This window comes from Ursus americanus, chromosome 5 (genome assembly GCF_024610735.1).
Source record: "Ursus americanus isolate L20-20 chromosome 5, mUrsAme1.1.p, whole genome shotgun sequence".
Taxonomy (NCBI): Eukaryota; Metazoa; Chordata; class Mammalia; order Carnivora; family Ursidae; genus Ursus; species Ursus americanus.
In genome coordinates this window covers 24,913,600-24,937,451 of record NC_142131.1, presented here as the reverse complement: position 1 = coordinate 24,937,451, position 23,852 = coordinate 24,913,600, and the positions used below count along the sequence as shown (strand labels likewise).

Here is a 23,852-nt window from a genome sequence, read left to right as displayed (position 1 = left end):
CCCCCAGATCAGAGCAGCAGGTGACGTGGCTTTTCAGCCCATTTTCAGCCCTTCCCTCTTGACTGCCTGCCCTGTGGATTTCAGCTCCAATATGGCAAATACATTAGCCCTACAGGGACTGCTATGCCTGCTCCAGTTGGGGAAGGTCAAATCCTCTGCATGAGCTGGCCGGCCTTTTCTGTGGTTCAAGGAACTGCGTTATTTGGTCTGTTTACACCATTCTTTGTCTTAGTAATAATCTTTATGCCAGTTTCCTATCAGTTTCTCCACCATGTCAGTCCTCAAGTCCTTTCCCATTGACCCCATGGACTGGCCTTCTCTGACCACTCCATCTGAATCATCCTTTGTTTTCTCCAAGGTCCTTATTAGATTGTGTTCACCTATGTAATTAATTTCTTGGTTAGTTGGTCTTCACAACTTAGGTTCTGGGACAGCAGATGTATTTATCTTGTTCCACACTGGACACCCTGAACCTAGCACTGTAGCTGGCACACGGCCAGTTCTCAAAGGATTCTTCTAGGAATGGAAAGGGTGAGATGGAGGACCCTACTTTGTGGGGTAGGAATGTCAAAGGGATTGGTTTTCCATTCTTTGAGGGGCAACGTATTATCCTGAGCCCAACTCCTATTTCTGTTCTTCATGGGAGGTCAGCCTAATTGCCTAGGGATTCAGAAAACATCTCAGTAGTTCCCTATATCCAATTTCTAAGTGTTAACAGATTCAGTTACACTTCTTTGAAAAGATGCTTGTGATGGCTAATACTTAAAAAACAACTAGTATTGGAGTTGCCAGTAGTATGAATGCAATTTCACTTTGCGGGTATAGAATTGTGTCACTATGTTATTTTGGCCTTCATTCACTTAGAGCTAAGAATGTGACCCATTAACAGAGATCTGAATGAGGTTTAGATTACTTATAAAACTTAATTTTCAGAAAACCCATCCAACTTTATTACCCTATACTTTGTGTTCTACAGCTCTCTTAATTTCATATTGCAAACTTCTTAAACATATTTTACAAGTCGAAGTCCACTCATCATTTCTCAAGATTAAAAGTTTCCATTTGTGAATAACACATTAGTTAAAAAGGAAGCAAAGAGTTTACTTATTAAATAAAATCAAAAGGAAAATGCTATCTTCTGGTTTTCAGGAGCCCTAATGAAATGTTGAGAGTATTCTATCTTTATAACTTTCAATTTCCACCGTAAAATCTTTTCGTGTTATCGTAAGCCTGCAGGTCACTTTTCTTTAACACTTCAAGACTGGAAATATTCCTTCTTCAATGCTGGCCTTCTTGAAATCCTTCATGCCTTAACGGTTCCTTACTTCTTCTTAAACAGTATCTTTGGACATCATTTTTGCAACATTTAGTCTAGACATAATACTTGATCAAAAATGTTGAAATGACTCATAAATTACATGTTTTGGCAATTTGGCTACAAACCCTCAATCACTATCCATTTGCTCCTAGGTTACTTCCCTTACCAAATAAAGCTCAAACAGTAGTAGTGCCTGGTATTTTGCAGTTGAGTGTTCTCATCCTTCACACAGTGTGTGTGTGAAGTGATTTACCCTTATTTCCAATATTTATGCTTTTTTCCCCAGACAAATCTGTTATGGTTAAGGAGACTAATACAAACCCTCTGAAATGAAAACAGATTTTGCTTTCCCACTATGGTAAATCCAATGGTCTCAAGAAAGCCATTTTAAATTGTTTTGAGTTGGAAATCAGAAATTTAGTGATTTTTCTCTATAAAGCCTCAGATCATACTGGTAGTTCTGATGGAGCAGTGAGGGAGGTTTACAGTACACATTGAAAGAAATATACTGTTTTTCTATTCATACCTGAAATGGCTTTTGAGTTCAAAAAATAAAAAAAAAAATAGCTGTTCCAATTCATTTGGTTAAGTAAATCGTATCTAGTTGCAGGTGTAACAAACGTTTACCTGTGTCAATTCAGTGCTGGGAAGATAACAGTAGAAAGACCATGCTGTGCAAAGCAAGGCACATATTATATATAAACTTTTTCATATTTCTTAATAAATGGTATAAATTGGCTGAATAATTGATGGACACTGCTCACAGATTTTGGACTGAATGTTTGGGTATCAAGGCTCTTAGTGGAGGACAAGGTAAAAGTAACTGTCAACAATTAGTACTGTCACTTTCATTCAGAATCCAATTTCTACTCTATCTGGGGGGCTGTGAATTAATGACTTCATATCTAAAGCCAGTCATTTAGGCTCTTGAAGGTTCACTCAGAGAAATGGCAATAGAACAGCTTTAAGATGCAAAACATAAAAAATTCCCCTGAAAGAATCTTGACGAGCCATGAATTAAAATGCACATATAACAAACAGCAACATTTCTCTTTTCCCATCTTACTCAAAAGATGCCAATTTCAATTTTTTAACCTCTTAAGAAACTGTTCTCACTCATCTGACAGTAAGACAAAATTGGGAGGCTCTTGAGAGTTTGTTTTGATTTTTATTACACACCACAAACAGGATGATTCTGTTCTCTTAAAATCACAGGAAATAGATATCCATCTTCCCCCTTTTTTGATGTCAGAGTTGCATTTCAGATTATTTTGGGATTAGTTTAGGGCGAAGTAAAAGAAACCATGGAAAGCAGAGTAAAAATGACATAATTATGAAGTTATTTTTGGAAGCCAGTAGTAACTTGCTGATTGAGACTAACAAGGCTATCATATCCACAATGCTGATATTGTTGTTACTTCTATTTTGAACATCTGTTTACTGAACACCCGAGAAAGTTCAAAGTGGTCCCTAAGAATCTTCAATTCTTTCCAGCTTCCTATGATCCAGTAACTTCCCAAAGGCCTTGAAGAGAGTACTAGACATCTTTTCTGTGCACCCAGGAAACGTAGACAGTGCCACCACTTCCTCTCTTGTGCAGATGTGTGTGTTAAGAATCATGGCTGCTTTAGGCATTGGTGGAGTATGAGTTTTGAGAGTTGCTAAACATACTCGATCTGACTACTGTTACCTTGGCTTTATATACAATGCAGGTGAGTCTCTGGAGAGTATACTATTGTATTCCTGGTCCAAATTAAGGTTGACATGGATATACTTAACCTTGTTTACACATATACCAAAGATTTTTTTTTTCAAGTTTTTTTTTTTTTTTTTTTTTTGTCAGGCAGGAGGGAACATATATTCAACGTCAATTTTGAGGTAGGTAATAGTAGTGAGAAAAAATACAAGACCGTCTAGGATCTAACCTCTGTCTACCTTTTTAGACTTCTGTCTTAATACTCCCCAACGAGCACAACAAGCTAGGTGCTTATAGTTCGTAATATACCATTGGTGCTTCTGCATATTGCTCTTAAATCCAGCTTAAGCACTCCTTCTCTGGCAGGAAATGCTTACCTCTAAGTTGTCACCCTTATTTTCTTTTCGAATCCTGGCATTATTTCCATAATAAATGCTATCACATTGGACTTTGTATAAATAATTTCATCTCTCTCACCCACTGCACTGTGAACTACTAGAGGACAGAAATTACGCACTTTTCTGTCTTCAGTGATAAGGTACCGTATACTCCATAAATGCTTCTTGAAAGAATGGTCAAATGTATAAATTCTACTTACAAATGCTAGGTCTTTCCCACAAAACTAGGCAGAGACCTGTTCATTTTTCACTCTGTTCTGAAGAATCACTTCATTCTGACCTCTTCTTTGTCCTCGGATAAAATGAGACTGATCTGCATATTACTAAGATGAAGGCATCTGCTACACATTTACCAATTATTATTATCCCTAGTGTGAAGGGGCTATTTTGAATTTGAACATGGGAAGTGCCTGGCACAGGAGCACAGGCATGTACAAGACACTGGACTTGAATCCAAATTCTTTTAAGCTATGGAGGGAATTCAACAGACTAAGTGGCCTTTTGATTGACCATTTTCTAAGACTGCCCAGAAAGAAGACTGGCTCCTGCCATGGACATAGCTGACGTCATTCAGGAACTAAGTATCAACACAAAACAATCTCCAGGAGAGATGGAATCAAAAAATTCTGGAGCCAGGAAAGAGGTTAGGGAGTCTTCAAACCTTGTAAGCTGTGGACTTCTTGCCCACCACCCATGCAGTAAGACTATGTGACAGAGGCAGTCTGATGCTAGATTGATCCTTAATCCTCTTCTGCATCCTACCACCCCACCAAGCCCACAACAGGAATATCTGAATATTCTGTGGGCCTAAAAATACCTACACTGCCCTATGGGTTAGATTTAAGGATTCAGTGGTAGCTCTTTGAAAAAACTACATTAAAGAAAATGCTAATTGCTTTTCTTCATGGAATCCTGTCTTTCCTCTACCTTCCAAAGAGCTCGTGTTTCAAAAGGTCATAGTGTCTGGGGTCAGAAATAAGCTGCCTCCCACTCTGTTGAGCATCTACACACAAAAAAATTTTTATATGTTTCCACAGATTTTTCAAAGAAATTATTTCTTCCTCCACTTTCCACCTACCTTCTCCAAAAATGCCAAAATTAAAGAAATGCCCTAGAACTGATTATTTAGAATATTCTTTATTCATATTAGATTTGTGTTAGCATATAAAAAATTAGTTGACATAGCTTTTAGAAAGTCTAGTTGGCAGCAGAGTGGGACAACAGATGGCCACTCAGAAACCAGACCCAGAAAGGTGACTGACTCCGCATGTATATGCTGATAAGAGTCCTATTTTTAGGATACCCTGAAAATTCTTGACCTAATGCAAAGCCCAAGAGACAGTTCAGAGTAGGCACAATGATCATAACCTGATTCCCTGTCTAAAGCAAAATATACAACTTTTAGCAAGTGAGATATGCCTCAAATGTAAAATAAACAATTATATTGATAGCCTACAGCAGCTTTTATCTTTTGTGAGAAAAGCAGGCAATGCTTAACAAGCTTTTCTTACATGTTTCCCAGAATTCTTTTCAAGTACTTTAAAGTGGTCTTTATAAATAGATGGCTTTAGTTCCAAACTTTGTTTCTACAGAAAGAACTACTGGCAGACTAATTTTCAAATAACTCTAAATAATTTTCTTTTCTTAAAAAAAGAAAAGATATTAATAGCTGAGGACAATATCTAGTTAGTACTACCTACGATGGGCAATTTTTGGCTAAGATGTTTAAGTTCCTCTTAGCTTTGAAATTCTAACAGAATTTCAGTTGAAACTTAAGAAATGATAACTAAACTTACAATAACTGGTCTACTGCAAAATTTTTAAGTCACATTCCAAATGTTTCTCTTGGTTTGATGGAAATTGTTGAAGGTCTTTCTTCGTTATCAAAACTCAGACACTTATGCCAAGGTGTACGGATAAGCAGATTTGAAACTGTTTATCATCACCGAATGAGTTACGCAGAAGATTCTAGTTCATATTGACACACAAAAAGTAAACTAGATTTAAAGTGCTGTATTTAAAAACAAACAAAATACAGTTTGTGTTTGGGGCAATTAAAATAAGTGGAGACCTGACACTAAAAAGAATGAAAAACACAAATAGGATTATCATACTGTAATTATTCTATTTTGCTATTTTCACACTAAGAATGCAGTCTTATTTAGAGAATGACAGCTGATCAAATTTATGCTTAAGATATTTATCCATACATATCTAGAGTTTTCAGAGGCTACTATACCAGTCAGCTATTCTAAACTCTTCTATGCTAAATATGAACATTTTTCTGGTACTACTCTTAAGGCTGATCTCATTTATCTTCCTCCTTAAGAGGAGGCTTGTTTTAAATAGCTGAAACACCTGTGATACACTAGCACGTTTGCTTCGAGGTACTCCGTTAATGCTCTGGTGGGGCCAGAGGAAAAAGCAAGCATTATTAAATATGAATGCAATCCTTACCAACACAAACTGAACCTTTTTTCCCCCCAATATAAAAGCTAGTCCAGAAAAATTTCTCATTCTATAAGGATTTACCATTCCCATATCACAGTGAAAGAAACTTGGGTCATTTACCAATTTTGTTTTCTATTATGCGCCTTAGAGATACCTCCCTAAAAACTGGTATCTGACATAACAGAATAGCATTTGCAGAATGTAATATTGTAGTGACAGTACTGAGGCTGATTGTTACAGACATGTTAAACTCTTTGAGTATTAAATGGTTACATCCTATTTATACAGAACATTGGTCCAATAATAAAAACAGAGAACAGCAGCTGGAAATTTATCAATGTTCAGAGATAAAAGGGTTAACCATTCATTCCATTATTTTCTGTAAATAAGTCCTTTTTTTCATACTGAGATCTGATGGCAATTAAATTCTGATACTCTTCCAAGCTACTGTATGAAGAGGATGCTGAAGGCCATCACTATACAGCACACCGCGACGTAAGGACTCTTCCGTTCACCTGTTGAAAAAAAGGGGAGATATTCATGTTGATTAACTGAGTTTGAGTTAACTTGGATATGATAAGGTTACTACTTACCACGGGAGAGGGGCACATAAGGCTCAAGATAAAGTTCTTACCTAGGAGGCCCATGCATTGGGGGGATGGGCCAAACAAGAACTAGATGCAGCACAGAAGCAAGTACAATACAGAATGCGCTAAATTATGCTGATTTATTTCTAAGACCACCTCCTTTCCATGTGCTTAGAAAACCCTTAACGCACCATTCCTGTGCTACTGCATGAACCCAGATATTGAAAAATACAACACAGAATGTAGGACACAGATCCAAGACAAACGATCTCAATTCCATTAAGGACAAAAAATACTGCTTATTTTTTCCCCCATAAAAAAGGGAAATTTCTACCTATAAAAAGAAATGCAACATGCAATTTTTAGCCATAACTTTTTCCCTCAGTAGTAGCAATTCATGACACTTAAATGGGGAAAAACAGGCATTCGTGGATGCTTATCAGTAAAACTTCATTTGAAAAATGGATATAAGCTACAAACCAAGAAAGAGACTCTTAACTATAGAGAACAAACTGATGGTTACCAGGGGAGGTGGGGGGGGGGATGGGTGCAACAGGTGATGGGGATTAAGGAGGGCACTTGTCCTGATGAGCACTGAGTGATATATAGAAGCGCTGAGTCACTGTATTGTACACCTGAAACTAGTATTACACTGTATGGTAACTAACTGGAATTTAAAGAAAAACTTTAGAATTACTCTTGGGTTAGAAATGTAGAACTTAAAGCAACCACTTTTATATGAGTCAGTTTTCACATGTGTTTAGAAAGTATTTTTACTTGGAGACTTTCCTTTGCATGAAGTAGAATGGAGTTGGCTTGTGAAACTGTCTTGCAAATAGACAGAGACCCCATGATTGTGAGTGATCCCAAACTCATCTCATTCCTTCCTGCTTTTCATTTATCAAAGGCTGTACAATTCCACAGAGCACCAGGCATGTATGCTGCTCTGGGGGTGCATAAGAAAGGGAGAAGGAAGAAGGAGTGATGTGCTACTTCTAGAAATAATCATGGGCATATACCTGGTGTCCTGTAGTACAGACTGTTTATACTCCCCTCACTTGTTTTTCTATGATGTTTAAAATCAGCTTTCTTGGGGCGCCTGGGTGGCTCAGTTGGTTAAGCGTCTGCCTTCAGCTCAGGTCATGATCCTAGAGTCCTGGGATCGAGCCTCACCAGCCCTGCTTCTTCCTCTCCTCCCCACTTGTGCTCTCTTGCTACCTCTGTCTGTCTCTCTCTCAAATAAATAAAATCTTAAAAAAAATAAAAATCAGCTCTCTTCCACTAACTAAGTTCCTTCGGCAAGAAACTATTTTATTTGGCAAGTTTAGTTAATTACCTCTGGAAAATGTCAATCTTGACCATCCTCATCAACTAAAATCCTCAAGGTCATTTTTATTTTCAGAGCTTCCTCAAAAGAGCTCACAGTCATGTTGTTATTAATTTTACCTTTGTGTTTGCTCAATGACAATATTCACAGAAGATATTACACACATACAAGTAAAAGAAACATTTGTTGTTTTTCTGAAAGTGTTTTTCTATCCATAGACACTGGGCTGTTTTTTAGCTAAAGGAAAATTTAAAAAGTAAGACAACAGGATTTTCACAATGCCACTATCTCAACTGGAAAAAAAACAATTTTTAAAATAAAAAAATAATTTGGGTCATCATTTTTAACCAATGTTAATTTTTTGGGCAACAACCCAAGTTATCAAACAAAACCAAAGCATTCAGACATAATTTTCAGGTGGATTTCATAAGCAAGCCAGTCACTCTAATTAGGGCTAGGTACTCTAATTGTCTAATATCATCTTATTATACACCTAAAAGAAGAAATTAATATTGCCCTAAATTTTCCATCTGCTGGAAATTAAGTTTTGAGGAAGTTCTTCTCTTCCTCATCTTCCAACTTAGAATGCTATAATTTACATATGGGTTTCATTTTCCTGTTTTTAATTTTCTTAAAAGAGACTGCCATGTGGTAGAACTAAACATCTTTGGTTGAACTTGGGTAAGAATGTTACTTCTTGTCTCGTCTTAGGTCTGTTTAAGTGAATGCAAAACAGTTGCTGTAACGTGATGTGTAACATGATAAGATGATTTGGCTGGACCTTTTCCTATTAAAATTGCATCCTTTCTTGGTGGATATATTCTGTGTCAAGATAAGAGAGGAGCATGTGGCTGAGAAAGCAGCATTATCAGCATCAACATGTTCTGAGCCATTTTGCCAAAATGAAAAGTTAATGCTTTCACATAACTGGCATGAACGAATACTTAAGCTGAACCATTTAACCTATGGCATAGTCAAGAAAAAAAATGAAAATGATAACTGACCAATCAAAAAAAGGGGCACAGTTTATAATTAGACATAAAAATAGACGATACTACAGGAAATCATTGAGAGAGCTACAGACTAGATGCCTTAAACCTTCAGCTATATTTTTAAGTTAACAGTTGTGAAAAGGGTCACCTGGGTTGTCTACTGAATGAGCTGTACATACTTCTCTAATTTATTACCCAAAATGGATTTAAAATACCTTAACATTTAATTTAAAATCCCTTAATTAAAATCTTTTATTTATGAATTAGCAACTTCATAATACTAAGGTGAAAGCTCCACCTCCTAACTCCAGACTTTTTATATTTTTACCAATGAATGAATATTCAGTATTACTCTGATGCAGAGAATTTCACTGTATTAGAACTGTCTTGTTCTTCCATTATGTTCTCTCTTTGCAGTTTGAGGTATTCTTTGCACTATGTTCCTTGACAATATTATTTCATTTTCTGGGTGACTTGGCTTTGAAACAAGCAGCGTGGTTTACATATATTTACATTTACTACTAGCTATCAGAATTAGCCATCAAGGGTGCTCTTCTGTCTCTATCTCTCTCCCGTCTCGGTTATTTTTAAAGTGATTAAGATTTCTACTGTTATTTCAGGCTTTGCAGCTGTTGAGCATGACCGGATGTCAGGTAAGTCTGTACCACAAAATCTCTGTAAATCTAGGCTGGGCCCTCTCAACTTTGGCACTGCTGACATTTTGGGCTAATTCTATGTGAGGGGCTGTTCTATGCATTGTAGGGTGCTTAGCAACATCCATGATTTATACTCAGTATATGTCCCCCCACTCTAGTTGTGAAAACCAAAAATGTCTTCAGACACAGTTAAACTTATAGCCACTTATCTAGGCTATACCTGTGCTTTACCTATCTAAAGTCAATGATCTCTATAAAAGGAAGATTCACATGTCTACCACCCTAAGAGATAATAAAATGTTACAAAGAACACAGAGGAAAGACAGGTTAACGTGATTCCTAAACTTCCCCTCCTATTTAAAGTGATTCACTGTTGTCAGACTGGCGAATTATACTGTCAAATATGGCAAAATTTTTCTTTATAATGAAAGTCTCATAACTTTATAAAAGAAAAAAATAGTTACATACAAATTAAGTATTGGAAGAGTACTATAATCTAACTTTTTTTTGAGGAGGTCATGTAAATAATTTCCAAAAAGGAAAAATACTCATTTTGTTCCGTCCAAGTGGAACAATCACAAATGCTCTGAAATGTTTTTTTTGGAACTAGCTATGTTAAAAAGGGTATACTTTATTATTTGAGAATACTGGTGAATTACATCAGTAAGGTACATTTTAATTCATTCACCTGCCAATCATTTGAGAGTCTACTATGAGCTGGGCACTGTGCTAAATGTTATACACAAATAGGGATGGGATAAGAGTATATTATTTTTTAAACATAAACACAGGATGACACTACTAATTTTATTATGAAAAGTTAGAAGACAATCACATTTAACTTTAATCAATTAGAACAAAACTCAGCTATTATCACATGAGTTTGATAGGTGTAACAGTTAATGCTTTCTAAAAGCAACAGATAACATCCTTGGATTTAGCATAGGGGAATAAAAAGAATACATTTAGATGGCTGCTTAGCGAACCTTTCATTAGATGGAAATTCATCCTTAGTTATCAAAATAGTACACATTATACAGAGCAGCATGCTGTGTACTACAAGCCTGTGTGCATAAAACTGTACACATTTGTCTGAAATCTCAACACTAGGAATGCATAGTATTTGATACCTGAATTAGATTTTTCTTGTATTTTCTATCTTCCTGCTAATTAAGTATTATGACGTATCTATCACGTCTAGTTTTAAATAGCAGAAGGAAAAAGAGTTTGGGGGAATTACAAACTTTTGCAAAAAATGCAAGATCAGGAAGCTTGCAGTTTTAAAACTGACATTTGACTTCTGTGAATATGGCAAAGTAAATTGCCCAATAATTTACAGCTGAAGATGTGGACATTAAAACAGACACTTACCAATTCTGGCGCACTTCCAAAATATACCCAACAATCTGCATAGAATAAAAAAGGAAAAAGTAGCTATTGATTACTGGGAAAGGTAAATCATTTTCTCAGTATCCTATAGAGCGCTCATTACAAACTGGCATTTTACCTTCTGATACTTCAACACTGAAATTTATTTGGTACTAAGCCACCATTTATATAGGAAAGTAGGACACACTAGCTTATCAAATGTCAGTGTATATAAACTGTTACAAACTGGAATATATCCGATACCCTAGGTTAAACCTATGGTAAATTAATATGTGCAGCAAAAATGTGCACAGGGCTTTTTATTGTAGAATTAATTCAGTCAACTTCAAGTGCTTTACTCTCAAAAGTAGAAAATACATACACCAATTTACATAAATATTAATTTTGAGAAAATGGTAAATGAACACAGTTTGGGTGTTTTCGACATTAAAAAAAATGCACACTAAAGAAATTACTTTCTACAGAATGTAGTTCTATATTTAAATGATTTATAACCATGAACTCCAATGATAGCATTTACATAACTATGTCACTCAATAAGGAATAGTATAAATATATGTGGTTGTGTTTTCAGTGTAAGTACAACCTAGTTTAGGGTACACTGTGTATGAGTTAACTAAATATGGCATTTAAAACATACATCCTGGAAATAAGAATTAGAATAAAGACGTTCAGCTCAATTCTATGAATGAATATACTATGAATTAAATACAAATTATACGCATATTTCACTTATTTAGCGTAAAAAGTACGAGCTTTAAAAGAAAATCAATGGAGTCATTCAGTGAATAGAGACAGCTAAAAGATATGAAAACATCATAGACAATTATTTTGTTGCTTTGACAAAATAAGAAAATTATAAATGGTGTTATACATGGCTACAAATCAAGATAAATTAGCAGTATTTATTGAAGTAAGGTAGGACTGGTATAACAAAACCGAAATACTTAAATTCCAGGGAAATTTATATACTTTTTTTTTTTTTTTTGCCCTAAGAGATGGCTGGCTGATGAATAATTATGAGTGGTTAAGAAGTTACTGGTTCAATTAACTTCTATATACATTCCTCCTCTGAAGTGTAACTTCCTGACCTCAAATCATGTCTCTTAGTTCACACAACATGAAATGGGCAAAAACACAAGGATTTTTTTTATTATCCTTTATTTTGAAGGATGGACACTCTGACAGGTGCAACAATTTCACTATAGAAATAAAAAGGACAAAAATCAAATATACTCTTGAAAATAATGTAGGATAATAAAAGGGCCAGGTTGTGCCTAAGTTTAATCCTACTTAATTGGTTGCATAACTGTGAGCAGGTTATTTTCTTTTTAATAGCACTCACCCTCACAGGCTTGTTTTAAGGATTAACTGCATTATTACACAGAAATTCTTCAGAATAGTAACTAATGGGCCGTGGGCATTAATACATAGGTTAAAGGCACATGTGACAGAACTTCAGATATCACTTAAAATTGGCTTACATGTCATCAAAAAATGGAAGACAATTGGTTAGTCATCTGCAATGCCACAGTTCCTTGATTCTAAAAAACCTATTGATTATAACATGCGCTACTGATTTAAAGCTGCTCTGGCTATAAGCCAATAAGTGTATCTGCTGATAAAGCTAATCAGATCTATGATAATAGGAAACGAGGCAAAGTAGCAATCGTTTATTGCTGCTTTTTAGTTCTATATTATTTGAAGCAGCAAAAAAATTGTTTTCAAGAGTGAAATTATCAAGAACCTGTTTTATCCAATTAGCCTAGATATCTTTACTTAAACATGGAAATATTCACTATAATGAAAGGACAGTTTATTATGAGTCTCATAAAAACATATACTGTAACAGCAAAGGACAATGGCTGTTAGGAATTGCTCCCAGAGAAAATATTTCTTATATACAAAACAAACAAAATGGGGACTAATATTCATATAAATAGATGCAAAGTTTTAAAAAAAGCCTTTAAACAGTAGACTATAGTACATGTTTCAAAATACAGAAATAGGCATGGTATTTCTTTGGTCTTTTATGTAGGAGAAATATACTACTACTCAACCTCTACTGTAAGGTTGGCAGCCCTGAGAACTCCTTTTTTAATGTAGCATGTAATGGATGTATTCCTGATCCCCAAAGAATGAGGAGCAGACTTTTCCACATGCAACCTACTTTCTTCATAACAGCATCAGAAAAGCATAAATATTCTATTCTACTACTATGTGATTGTCTTTATAATGAAATAAACAGTTAAATATCTTATTAGGTAGATGTTATGTATTATATTACAATACCAGGCAAGAGATCAATTAGGATGTTTACTGGTTTCTACCATACGTTTTAAGTCAATAGTCAGGGGCTGCAGAAGAAGGGAAGGAAGATACAAAACCATTTGGTTGGGTGGAAAGGCTTCATGTACAACTAAGCAACAAGTAAGATTATGTAACTTCAACAAAGGGACAAAGTACTATATAATTTCAAGAAATGGACAGAGTGAAGACTAAGTGCAAGAGGACTTCAGAGAAAAAAAACGTGATGCAAAGTCAATGTTCACAAAGGAAGAGGGGCACTGTCACAAAAACTGATGGACAAATAACATCAGTAGGTTAAATAAAGTCCCTCAGGCTGACAGCAACATGATCAGTTTATTCGAACAGGATTAGGGATTTTTAATATTTGAAACTGGTTAGAGGTTCTATTTATTCCTTTATACATATTTGAACAACCCTAGGAAATAAAAAGGAAGAAATGGTAACAAAAGCCAAATAATTAGATGACATGATGTCTGAATAAATGCTAATTATGTCCTCAAAGATAGAATGAAGGTGAAAGAAAAAGAAGCCAAAATTATTACTCTCATAGCTGACTACCACTTTGCCTCTTGTAGATTTTTATTACTGGAAAAACAGAATTTGGCCTTGCAGGATCCTAATTTGGCCTGATACAGGTGCTGGAGATAATTATTCCTATGTGAAGTATTCTTTCATTCTTTTATTTCTTAAAATGATTAAGTAGGTTTAGGCTTTTATTAAGAAAGGATTAAGACAATTTTTTCATAGAAATTAATAAATATGCAAGGCAAAGAAAATTTACATAGCTTTCACCACATAGTCTCTGGTTTTTATATATTTTTCCTTTTGGTTGAATTCAACATGTATTTTTGTATTATGAAGATGGCACTTTAAAATTTTAATACTGTGTGGTATCATATTGAGCTCAAATTTTTTCAGGGTGTGAACATATAATACAAGAGATGTGTCAAGCCCAAGACTTAATTTTTATTACTGCTTTAAGTAAGCTAAATAAATTTCTCCAAATATATTTGCTTTCTCATACAAATAGGGAACCTGTATGATTGGAGCAGTCTTAGACTGGAGAGGGAAATGTCTACATTATATTTTTTATGGACACAGTGCTTGCAAACTGTTTTACCTTTCAAAAACATGATAACCAACTTTTATTTTCTTTTTAAATAACCAGCTTTACTAATTATTGCATAAAAAGTTAAGGCCAACTACTATCTTTGAAAGTGCTAAACTGTATTTCTAACCCCAGAGAAAAAACCTGTCATATCTTTTTAAATATACTTTTTTTTTTTGGACACATTTCAGGTCACTTCTGATATTTATCTTTTTATTTATTAAGATTCTGTGCATACAAAGTTTTCAGATTTTTAAAAACAGAAGAAGAAAATAATGTAATAAGTTATTACAAAACGAAGGTATGTATAGGAACTAAATTATTTAATGACCTTTACGGTAATTTACCCTCAATGTCTACAGGACCTAATTTGGGTGGTTAAATATCATTAGTAACATACCCAGTTTTATTTCTGTCCAGGAGGCTGGGTGCCAAGGATCGGATATAAGCACAGGTACATATAAGCAGCAAGATTACAGTCAACAGACTCTGAAAATTGAAAATGGCAGACTAAAAAAAGAAAAAGAAAAATTATTATCACAAGAAAAATAGCATGGGTAAAAAATACCAGACAATTCCATATTAAGAATCAAACTTTTGTTCTTCTCACAGACAAATGGAATGACATGTCTGAGAACACTTAAAACCCCAAATCATAAGGTATTCCAAGAGTGTACTTTCCTCTCCATTCTTTGGGCTAAGGAATGCAGAAGATGCAACAAAAATTCTAAATTCAAACACTTGAAAACACTACCAAAAATGTCATGAATCCAAAACAGCTCACCAAAACTGAATCAGTAGGTAATTAATATAGATGTTCTAGGAGCCCAGACTACTAGGCAGGACACAGAGTTTACAAGCTCTGAGTGTAGCTGACCATATAACTTCAGCTGGACCATTAACCTTAGTCTCTCTTTCACATCTCTAAAACTGGGTGGAAAGTGGTGATAGAGACTAAATGTTGGCTGAAGTTTCTTTCAATTCTGAAATTGTGTTAGGATAAGAATGCTTTAAATTTAAACAATCATGTTCCATGCGTTGATAATACCAAGCTATTAGGTTTTGGTGAAGGAAAACCACTTGCTCTTTCACTGCTCATTCTTTAAGTTATTAAAAAAATTTAACACAGGAATCACAGGAAATCAGTTTTCCAGTCAAAGTAAAATGGAGGTGGACTCAGTCTATTCAAAATTCACCTCAAGCATCATCTTTTCCAGGATGATGAACCCACTGGCCTCCCCTCTCTTTTTCACATAGAACTCTACTTTCTGTTCCCCCAGGAACTGTTATACATTTTATAATACTCATCCCTGAAAGTGGACAACGTCTCATCAGGCTCTGAACTCCATTATCTGACTGTGTACCTACCACACAGTAGGCCAGTAAGTAGTGGCTGAATAAATAAAACAATTTTTTGAAAGTGCAAGAATACCACTATATATATAAGAATAATATTTCCATTACATAAGGTAGACAAAATGTATCAATCTCACACAGTAGCTAGCAATATGCTTATTTAGTAAACTCAGAAGGACCTCCTATGGTGTCAGAAGTTAGACAAAGAATAAGAGTTACAAAATTTTTTGAGAAAAGCAAAACTGTTACTTACAAATGTTAAGTGCTACCTGAAAGCCCAAAAGAATCTAGTGAAAAACGATTACACACAATAAGGGAATTAAGGTGGCTGGGTACATAACTAAAATATTTAAATCAACAGCCTTCAGAATTACATTACCAACCAGCTGAAAGACATAATGGAAAAAAAGTTTCTATTTATAATAGCAACTAGAACAAAAAGCTGAAATATCTAGGAATAAGCTTAGGAAGAAAAGCAGTACTGGCATTAAAGAACAAAACTGACAAAACCTTTAAATGTACTGAAAAACACAAAAGTAGAATGGAGTGGTATACCACATTCTTACATTGGAAGGCAACATCATAAAGCTAATCTATAAATTTAAAGTGACCTCAATACCAACCAGTTATTTTTGAAACACACAACTGATTTTGCAGTTCATGTGGAAATATAAATAAGCAAGAACAGCCAGGAGAGTCCTAAAACAAGAACTAACCTTGTCAGAAACTGTCAATATTTTTTAGCTTGTTATGTATTTTATGATAATTACAAACTATTCAAAACATTAGAAATTACACGTTATTTACCAATATCCTTAAAGATAAAAAAATGCTTATGTACAATGCTAAGCAGTGGGGAAAACAGCACACAAAATTTCATAATCAGCATATGTTCAGCTATGTAAACTTTTATGCAAACAAGAGGGCAGAATGCACTGATTATCTCTGGAAGGTGTGTTTAGCCCAAGTCTCAACTTTTCTGGATTTCTCAAATTTTCTAAGTGTTGTTTTTATGGTCTGAAAAAGATAAAATTTATTTGTAATTATGATTTTAATAGTTGTTTTGTATGCAAATCATTTCTTCATGGATATACAAGGGATAAAGTTTAGTATGTCTTGGTTTCTTATCGAATTGAACTTTAATTTTACATTTGTGAAAGTAAGTGATACAATTTTTATAACTCAAACCAATAAATGAACGCTAAAGATAAATTCTATATAGAAAACACAGTATTTCATAATGTTTATCTTTCAAAGATCATATTTTGAACACGTATATGAATATATTGATATAGTATTTGATAACAACCTCATGAAATATAAAGCACAGATTTCTTTCCAGCCAACACCACTAAACATGTATTTAGTAGCTATCCCGTCTGGAGCATGAGACTAGACACAGGATTAAAAAAGTACATAGGAGGATTCCTTCCCTCCGGGGGAAGGAGTCTATCGCTAACAACAATAACGGATATTCACTGAAGGCTTCTTTTGGATTATTTTATTTATCCTCATCTATTTGAGGTAGGTGTTACTAATACCTGTATTTTATATACGAGACAACTGAGGCATACAGCAGTTATAATCAAGTTATAACAGGACATATATTTTAAAAAGTTAACTAGCAATTCTTGGTAGTACGTGTTAAGTGGTGACTGAGCCATACTGGCAAAAAAATGCTGTTTTCATAAAGAAAAGTCAGGAAAAGCTTCAAGGAGAAAGCAAGGACTGAGTCAAGTCAAGAAAGGGCGCAATTAGATTGGCAAATAGAGAGCAGGCTCCAGAAGGGACAAAAGCATGGAAAACGTCCCCGCAGAATCAGGAATTTGCATGTTTAAGGAATAAGGAGCAGGCTTATTGTATTAAGCAAAGGACTGATGTAGTAGAGTGGTTGGAAAATCAATTTGCAAAGTAGGTTTATCATGTTCCTAATGGAGTATCTAAATTTCACAATTTTGCAATGTGTACTTTTTCTTTCCCTTAATGTCTAGTGAAAAAAAAAAATGCTTAAATGATATGAAGTCTGGGATTGGTTTCTAAATAATCCATTGTGTGTGGTGGGAGGTGTGGGGCTGATGAAATGCCCAGGATGCGAGGCTTCATTATACTCTTCTTTCTACCTTTCTGTGTTTGAATTTTTATGTAATAAAAGATTTTAAGAGGCACTTAAAGACATGCCTATTATTACAGAAGTGGGGTATGTATATATACATTTGTGTGTGAAACCATTTATAAATGAAAACCATTTACAAGTGTGCAATATATGATACATACAACTTTGTTTCTGGGGTTTATAGACCCTAAAATTTAAACAAATAATCTTAGGTGGTAAAGTCTTTTAGATGTACTCAGACTCTGACCAAACAAGAATGTTTCAAAGCTACAGACATTAGCCTACCATTTCTTAACCTATCTAAGCATTCCTTTTAATGCTTAGCATCTGTTGTCCACTGATAGAAAATTTTCGTCTCAGGTTTAAAGGAAACAGATGTTCCTGTTCTTGTAGAAAAATAATTAGGATTTTCAATAGGAAAATGATATTAAAAAGGAAGAGGCTAAGAAAAAAAGCAACCACAGTCGATCACAAAATAGAGGAAAAGATGATTTAAAAAAGGTGATAAGGGAAGTAAAATTCATTTACTGTTTAATTTTTTTCAGATCATGAAATCTTTTTCAGGGTACTTTGTTTTTGCAGAGGTCATCTATTTTTGTCTGCCTGGTGAACGGACTTAACCTTCAGGTTTCAACTCAAGAGTCACCCCCTCTGTAAAGTCTTCCCTGTCCCCACTTGCCACACCGAGCAGAGTCAGGATCGTTGTGCAGGTGTGTATCATAGAGTGCACCCATCAAACTGTATTGTGATGGTCTCCTCTATTTTATTGAGGTTCATATCAACTCCTTGTGCCTATTAAACAAAATAGTGCACAGAAGTCACTGAAAAATGCTGAATAAACAGGAACTTGAAAACAACTGCAAATAACGAACATTTAAGAGCATAAATTCTAAATTAATAATGCATATTAAAAAAAAGTGTAGATTAGACTATTTTGTTAACTATTCAAGAGAAACTGCCACACATGGCTCTGCATTATATTTACCTGTCAATGATATTTTGGAAAATGCAGACAGAAGAAACAAATACCCTCATGTTTATATTAAGAGCCCAGGCTGGAGGGTAAAATAAAGGCCTAAAGTAATACCCTTTCAACATTTCAATCTCTTTATATCACCAACTGGAATTCAGAGAAAGTTCTACCAAGAAGCCAGCTTCAAGGTACTTGCATATGGGATAATGAGTGTTTTGACTCCGCCTAATTTGTTTAGAGATATACACCTTCAAGAGGTGTGGATGACTGACTAAGTAGGCTGGCTGGTTGGCATCAAATTCCACAACCTCAATTCTCAAACCTAAGGTTTACCTACTTTGCAGTCAGGCAATGTCAGGGAGTTTAACAAATTAAGCTAACCATTAAATGTAAAATAACGCACACTGCAACTAAGGAGTTATAAAATACAACTCATTCCTTCTGGAGGCTCTAGGAAAAGAATGTTTTCTTGCCTTCTCCAGTTTCTAGAGGCTGTCTGCAATCCTTGGCCAGTGACTCCTCATCACACTGACCTTGATACTTCTTTTGTGACTGTGACCCTACTGCCTCCCTCTTAAAGGGAACCTTGTGATTTGTTGTTCTCTCTCCCCATTCCAAAAAAAAAAAATTTTTTTTAAGATTTTATTTATTTATTCGACAGAGACAGAAACAGCCAGCGAGAGAGGGAACACAAGCAGGGGGAGTGGGAGAGGAAGAAGCAGGCTCATAGCGGAGGAGCCTGATGTGGGGCTCGATCCCATAACGCCAGGATCACGCCCTGAGCTGAAGGCAGGTGCTGGTTTAACCGCTGTGCCACCCAGGCGCCCCCCCATTCCAAAATTCTTAATCACATATGTTGGGTCTCTTTTGCCAAGTAAGTTAACATATTTACAGGGTTTTGTTTTTGTTTTTAGTGGGGGAGGGCATTCTACTATACCTAATGAACACTTCCCTTTTATTAAGAGGTATCCAATAAGATTCCCTAGACTCAGGGTTGCCTATGACACTCTCTGGAGCACAACCTCAAATATAATCAGAACGATTAACACTTGGGGTTGTGGAATACAGCAGCCTGTCTTTTGACGGTTACTCCCAGAGTTGTGTTCATTTTCCTAAAAAAATGCAATGGAGATCCTGAACTATTTTTCCCGAAAGACCCCTTTTATTATCCCTCCACACTCCAGACCTATCTGCTACTCACAGACTTTCTGATATGCTTCAAATAATTAGTGCTATTGTACTAAATTAAATTATACAAACCAGAAGGAAATCAACTTGGTGAGTCACTTTGTATAAACATTCTGAAGTAAATAACAATTTGTTAGGCCTTCTGAAATAATGATAATTCAGACTTTCATCTGGCCACCACTACAGCAGATGAAATAATTTATCAGTGAACAGATGAAGATTTGTTGATGCAAAGCTTAGTGCTAAAACAAAAAATTACTTGCGATGTTAACACATCTTTTTAAAAACTCTCTATTCTCAAGTCAATTTGAAGGTAGGAATACTTCAGATTCAATTTTTATCATTTTTTCTACGAAGATACAGTTTCTTGTTTTCAGTCATAAATGAATGTTAAAACTATATTCATTAAGTTTGGATACAAAGGCAAGAATTCAGTGTAAAGGTTTTGGTTTTAGACGTATATTAAAAACAGTTTAAGAAACCATCCAAAACATTAGGAATAGAGAGAAAAACAGGGGAAAAGATCCCAGCAGTATGAAGGCACAAGGAAGCAATGCGAAAGGCAGCAGAAATATACATATTAAGATGCTGAACCCATGTCTGGAGTGCTCAGTGACTGGGTGCTAACTGTATACTTAATCTACAGAAAAGACTAAGCCTATAGTCTTTTCATTAGTTCTGGATCACTTGAGCTCCGTATAGCTTATTTATTTTTAGCATTATCAAAACAAATTGTTTAACCAATTTGTTGATTAAGGGCCTTCTTTATGCATAACACTGTGTAGAAGCTTCGAATGTTGATTGCATCTTCTGTGGAATTAACTGACATATTAATTCCTCCAGCTTAACTGAAATCACTTTAAAACAAGAATTGAACACCAAAGACTTACAATTTTTAAAACTCCAAATAGTAACAATTTTACTTGTTTTAAGACTTACTGCTTTTACACAAAACTAGTCATTTATCCCTCTCAGGAGGTGGAAGGAGACCCAGAAATGATATTCCTGACCTAATTGTGATAAAAATTATACAGTACTGCAAAAGTGGGTCACCATTTTATCATTTACAAATCTAGGTCAGGCCAGCATTTTCCAACTAGTTTCTACTTGTATTATATGTACTATGCTACTAAGCATTTGCATTATTTAGGGAATAATCCAGTATATAAATCTGTCCTTGGTTAAATCTGCACCTCTGTATTATCAGTTTAATTCTACTTGTAAAATGAGGAGCTGGACTAAGTAGCCACTTGATCTCACTGGTTCCATTTTCAAAAATGTAGAGACCTTTTCTACTTAAACCTTTCCACTTAAAATTAAGGACTTTCATGGCTATGAGGAAAGGTACAGTTTGGTGGAGAAACACCTCAATTCTGTTCTCCCCTGGCAACATAGGTGGTCATTTGCACTTATTTTCATCTCATTGTCATGGGATCTATGATGTATTTGCTATGTTTGTGTTGCTTAGTTTCAGAGCGATTTTATAGACACCAGAGATCTAAATATAAAGCAACAAGGGGATCAAAGATGTTAATAGCAGAAAGCATATATAGAATGATGGTAAGCAGCAGACTTAAAAAAAAAAATGAAGCAGTAAATAATTTCACATGTTCTTGATAATGTGATAAAAAGTATTCCAAAGGGCAAAGTGCAAATCCTGTTATGAAGAAAAGTGTTCTGATGATGCAACCAGAAATAACAAACACTGATAAAAGGGAAAAACTTTTCAATATTTTGAGTCAAAATGTGGTATGAAGCCTGGCTGTTCCTAAGAATCACCTGAAGCTTTTAAAAACTATCGATGCCCAGAAATTTGGACTGAATTGGTTGGCCAACTGGTTTCTCAGAGCTCTTTCCACTACACATGTTGTTTCTCTTGATCATAGCAGACAACACATGGAATTTACTTATTTAATAATGTCCCTCAGTGGACTGTGAAGTCCTTAATGACACTGAGCATATTTTACATGACTGTTTCCCCAGATGTGCAATCATTTGAGTACTAACTCTAGCTGCCATTGTGCTGTAGATATTAAAAGACCTGGTCTCTACTTCAGAAAACTCCAGCTAGTGAGGGAAGAAATACGGGCAACAATGTATTGCTGTTTTCTGTGGTAAGTGCTATGGCTGGAGGTACACTGGAGGTATATACATGGACTATGGATACCCAAGTGGAGACATAGGAGAAGAAAATAGAAGGGGCAGGGAAGGATTTTTGGGAAGAGATGAAATTTGAGATAAATCTTGATGGCTATTAAGAGGGAGAACAAGACATTCTGAAGTTCTTAAAAGTTTAAACACTGTTAATCTTAAACACAGTATCTGTTTTGCTTTTAGCTAGTTCATAAGACACTAAGATGATGAAAATAGATCTTTGACTTGTACTATAAGTAGAATAATTAAACTTAATTAGGAAGATATGTAAGAATTAAGAGTGACAGTTTCTAGGGGCACCTGGCTAGCTCAGTCATTAGAACATGTGACTCTTGCTGCAGGTAGAGATCACTTAAGAAGAGAAAAGAAAGAGTAACAGTCTGTATTTTTTTAAATTGAAAAAGGAATCAAATTCTCTAAGTTAAGTAACAGTTTTCTAATGACACTCTTTAAGAGCAAATGTACTCATCGGATTGTGTGGTAGGTAGACAAAGAAGCTTCAGTATATTCTTGGCTAAGGAAGGAATAACCTAATAGACTGCCATTTTCTAAGTTCTCCAGGAAAGACGCTGTGACTTAAGCCCCATCTATAATCAAAGTAGTTGGGCTAAAGCAAGAAACAATGAGTTTTCGATTAAATGTCTAAGGGTTTAGTGTTGTACCGGGTTCTGCAGGAACCTCTGGAAACATAAGCTCAGTAACTTTCAACCCACAATAGCTTTTTTGGGGGGGTCATGGTTGCTTTTCATACTATCATCAAAGGCATGCATCCTTTCCCCAGAAATATGCTCATAAATGCAACATTTGGCCTGTGGATTTCATTAAGTTCACCAATGTACAGGCTGTTGGCATTTACGATAACAAAGGTAAAAGGGCTTCAGACAGCTTGGGAGATTTCACTATTACTACTACTACATCAGTTCTCTGGCCATGCTGGCTTTACCTTTTTTCTCTGCCTGGAGACGTAGGCATTTCTTTTGAAAACTTTTCATGACTCATTTTAATTTTTCCTAAGAGGCCCAAACTATCAAAGGAATCTGCAATAACACAAAATAATACAACCTTAAAAATGTGTGGGGAAGGAAGGTCCGAGGCCAGACACCTCAAGTACATTCCTAGAAGAAAAACCACTTCCGCAGAGATCGCCAATGATTAAAATCTATAGTTTGTAAAGCAGGAAGAGCCTGAAAGGTCACTAACTCAACAGGAGAAAATTAAGATGTGGAACTTGGGGTTTACAACGACAACAATGAAACACCTGGGCCAGGTCCGCAGAGGCATCAGAGGACGCGAAATAACAGGCGCAAACTCAAGAAGCTCCATGCCTTCAAGGGTCAATGACCATAAAGGGTCTGTATAAACGACTGGGTTAAGCCAACCAGCGCATTTCTTCGAAACAAGCCAGAAAGGGGAACTGTGCGGGAGGCGCTAGGACCTGCGACCGCGGGGTCTCTCTTGGGCGGTGGGCCCTAGTTCTCCCTGGCCGGGCGTGCAGGAGCCACATGGTTCCCGAGCCTGAGCATCTTCCGAGCCCCGGAAGAATCAAGCTAGTGACAGGGCTCCCTGGCCCGCGCACCCAGAGCCACCGCCCAACCTTCCAGCCCTGGCTCGCGCCCACAGCCCCTTCACAAAGCTAGGCTGAGACCCCACCGCCCCAATTCTTACCATAGTGAGGCCGGCGAAGCCCCAGCCACATCACCCTTCCGGGCCGAGGGCGGAAGAGGCGTGCACGCCCCGCCTGCCCTTTTCCCTCCCTCCCCGCGTCCGGTTGGGCCTGTCCGGGTACTTCCTCCCGAGCCGCGCGACCCGGGCACTAGGATAGGCTCCTCACAACCG

At 36.0% G+C, this 23,852-nt stretch overlaps 1 protein-coding gene and 1 non-coding gene across 2 annotated transcripts; both read right to left on the bottom strand.

Moving 5' to 3' along the window:
• Positions 1-6,049: 6,049 nt before the first annotated feature.
• TMEM167A (transmembrane protein 167A) lies at positions 6,050-23,820 on the bottom strand. The gene is made up of 4 exons (XM_045796338.2): positions 23,682-23,820; positions 14,633-14,742; positions 10,797-10,831; positions 6,050-6,378 (listed from the first exon to the last, which is right to left on the bottom strand). Exons 1-4 carry the CDS (start codon positions 23,682-23,684, stop codon positions 6,308-6,310), a joined length of 219 nt encoding a protein of 72 aa, XP_045652294.1. The 5' UTR covers positions 23,685-23,820; the 3' UTR covers positions 6,050-6,307.
• On the bottom strand, positions 12,845-12,979 carry LOC123791598 (small nucleolar RNA U109). The gene has a single exon (XR_006779461.1). It is a non-coding gene; the product is annotated as a small nucleolar RNA U109 (small nucleolar RNA).
• Positions 23,821-23,852: the final 32 nt, after the last annotated feature.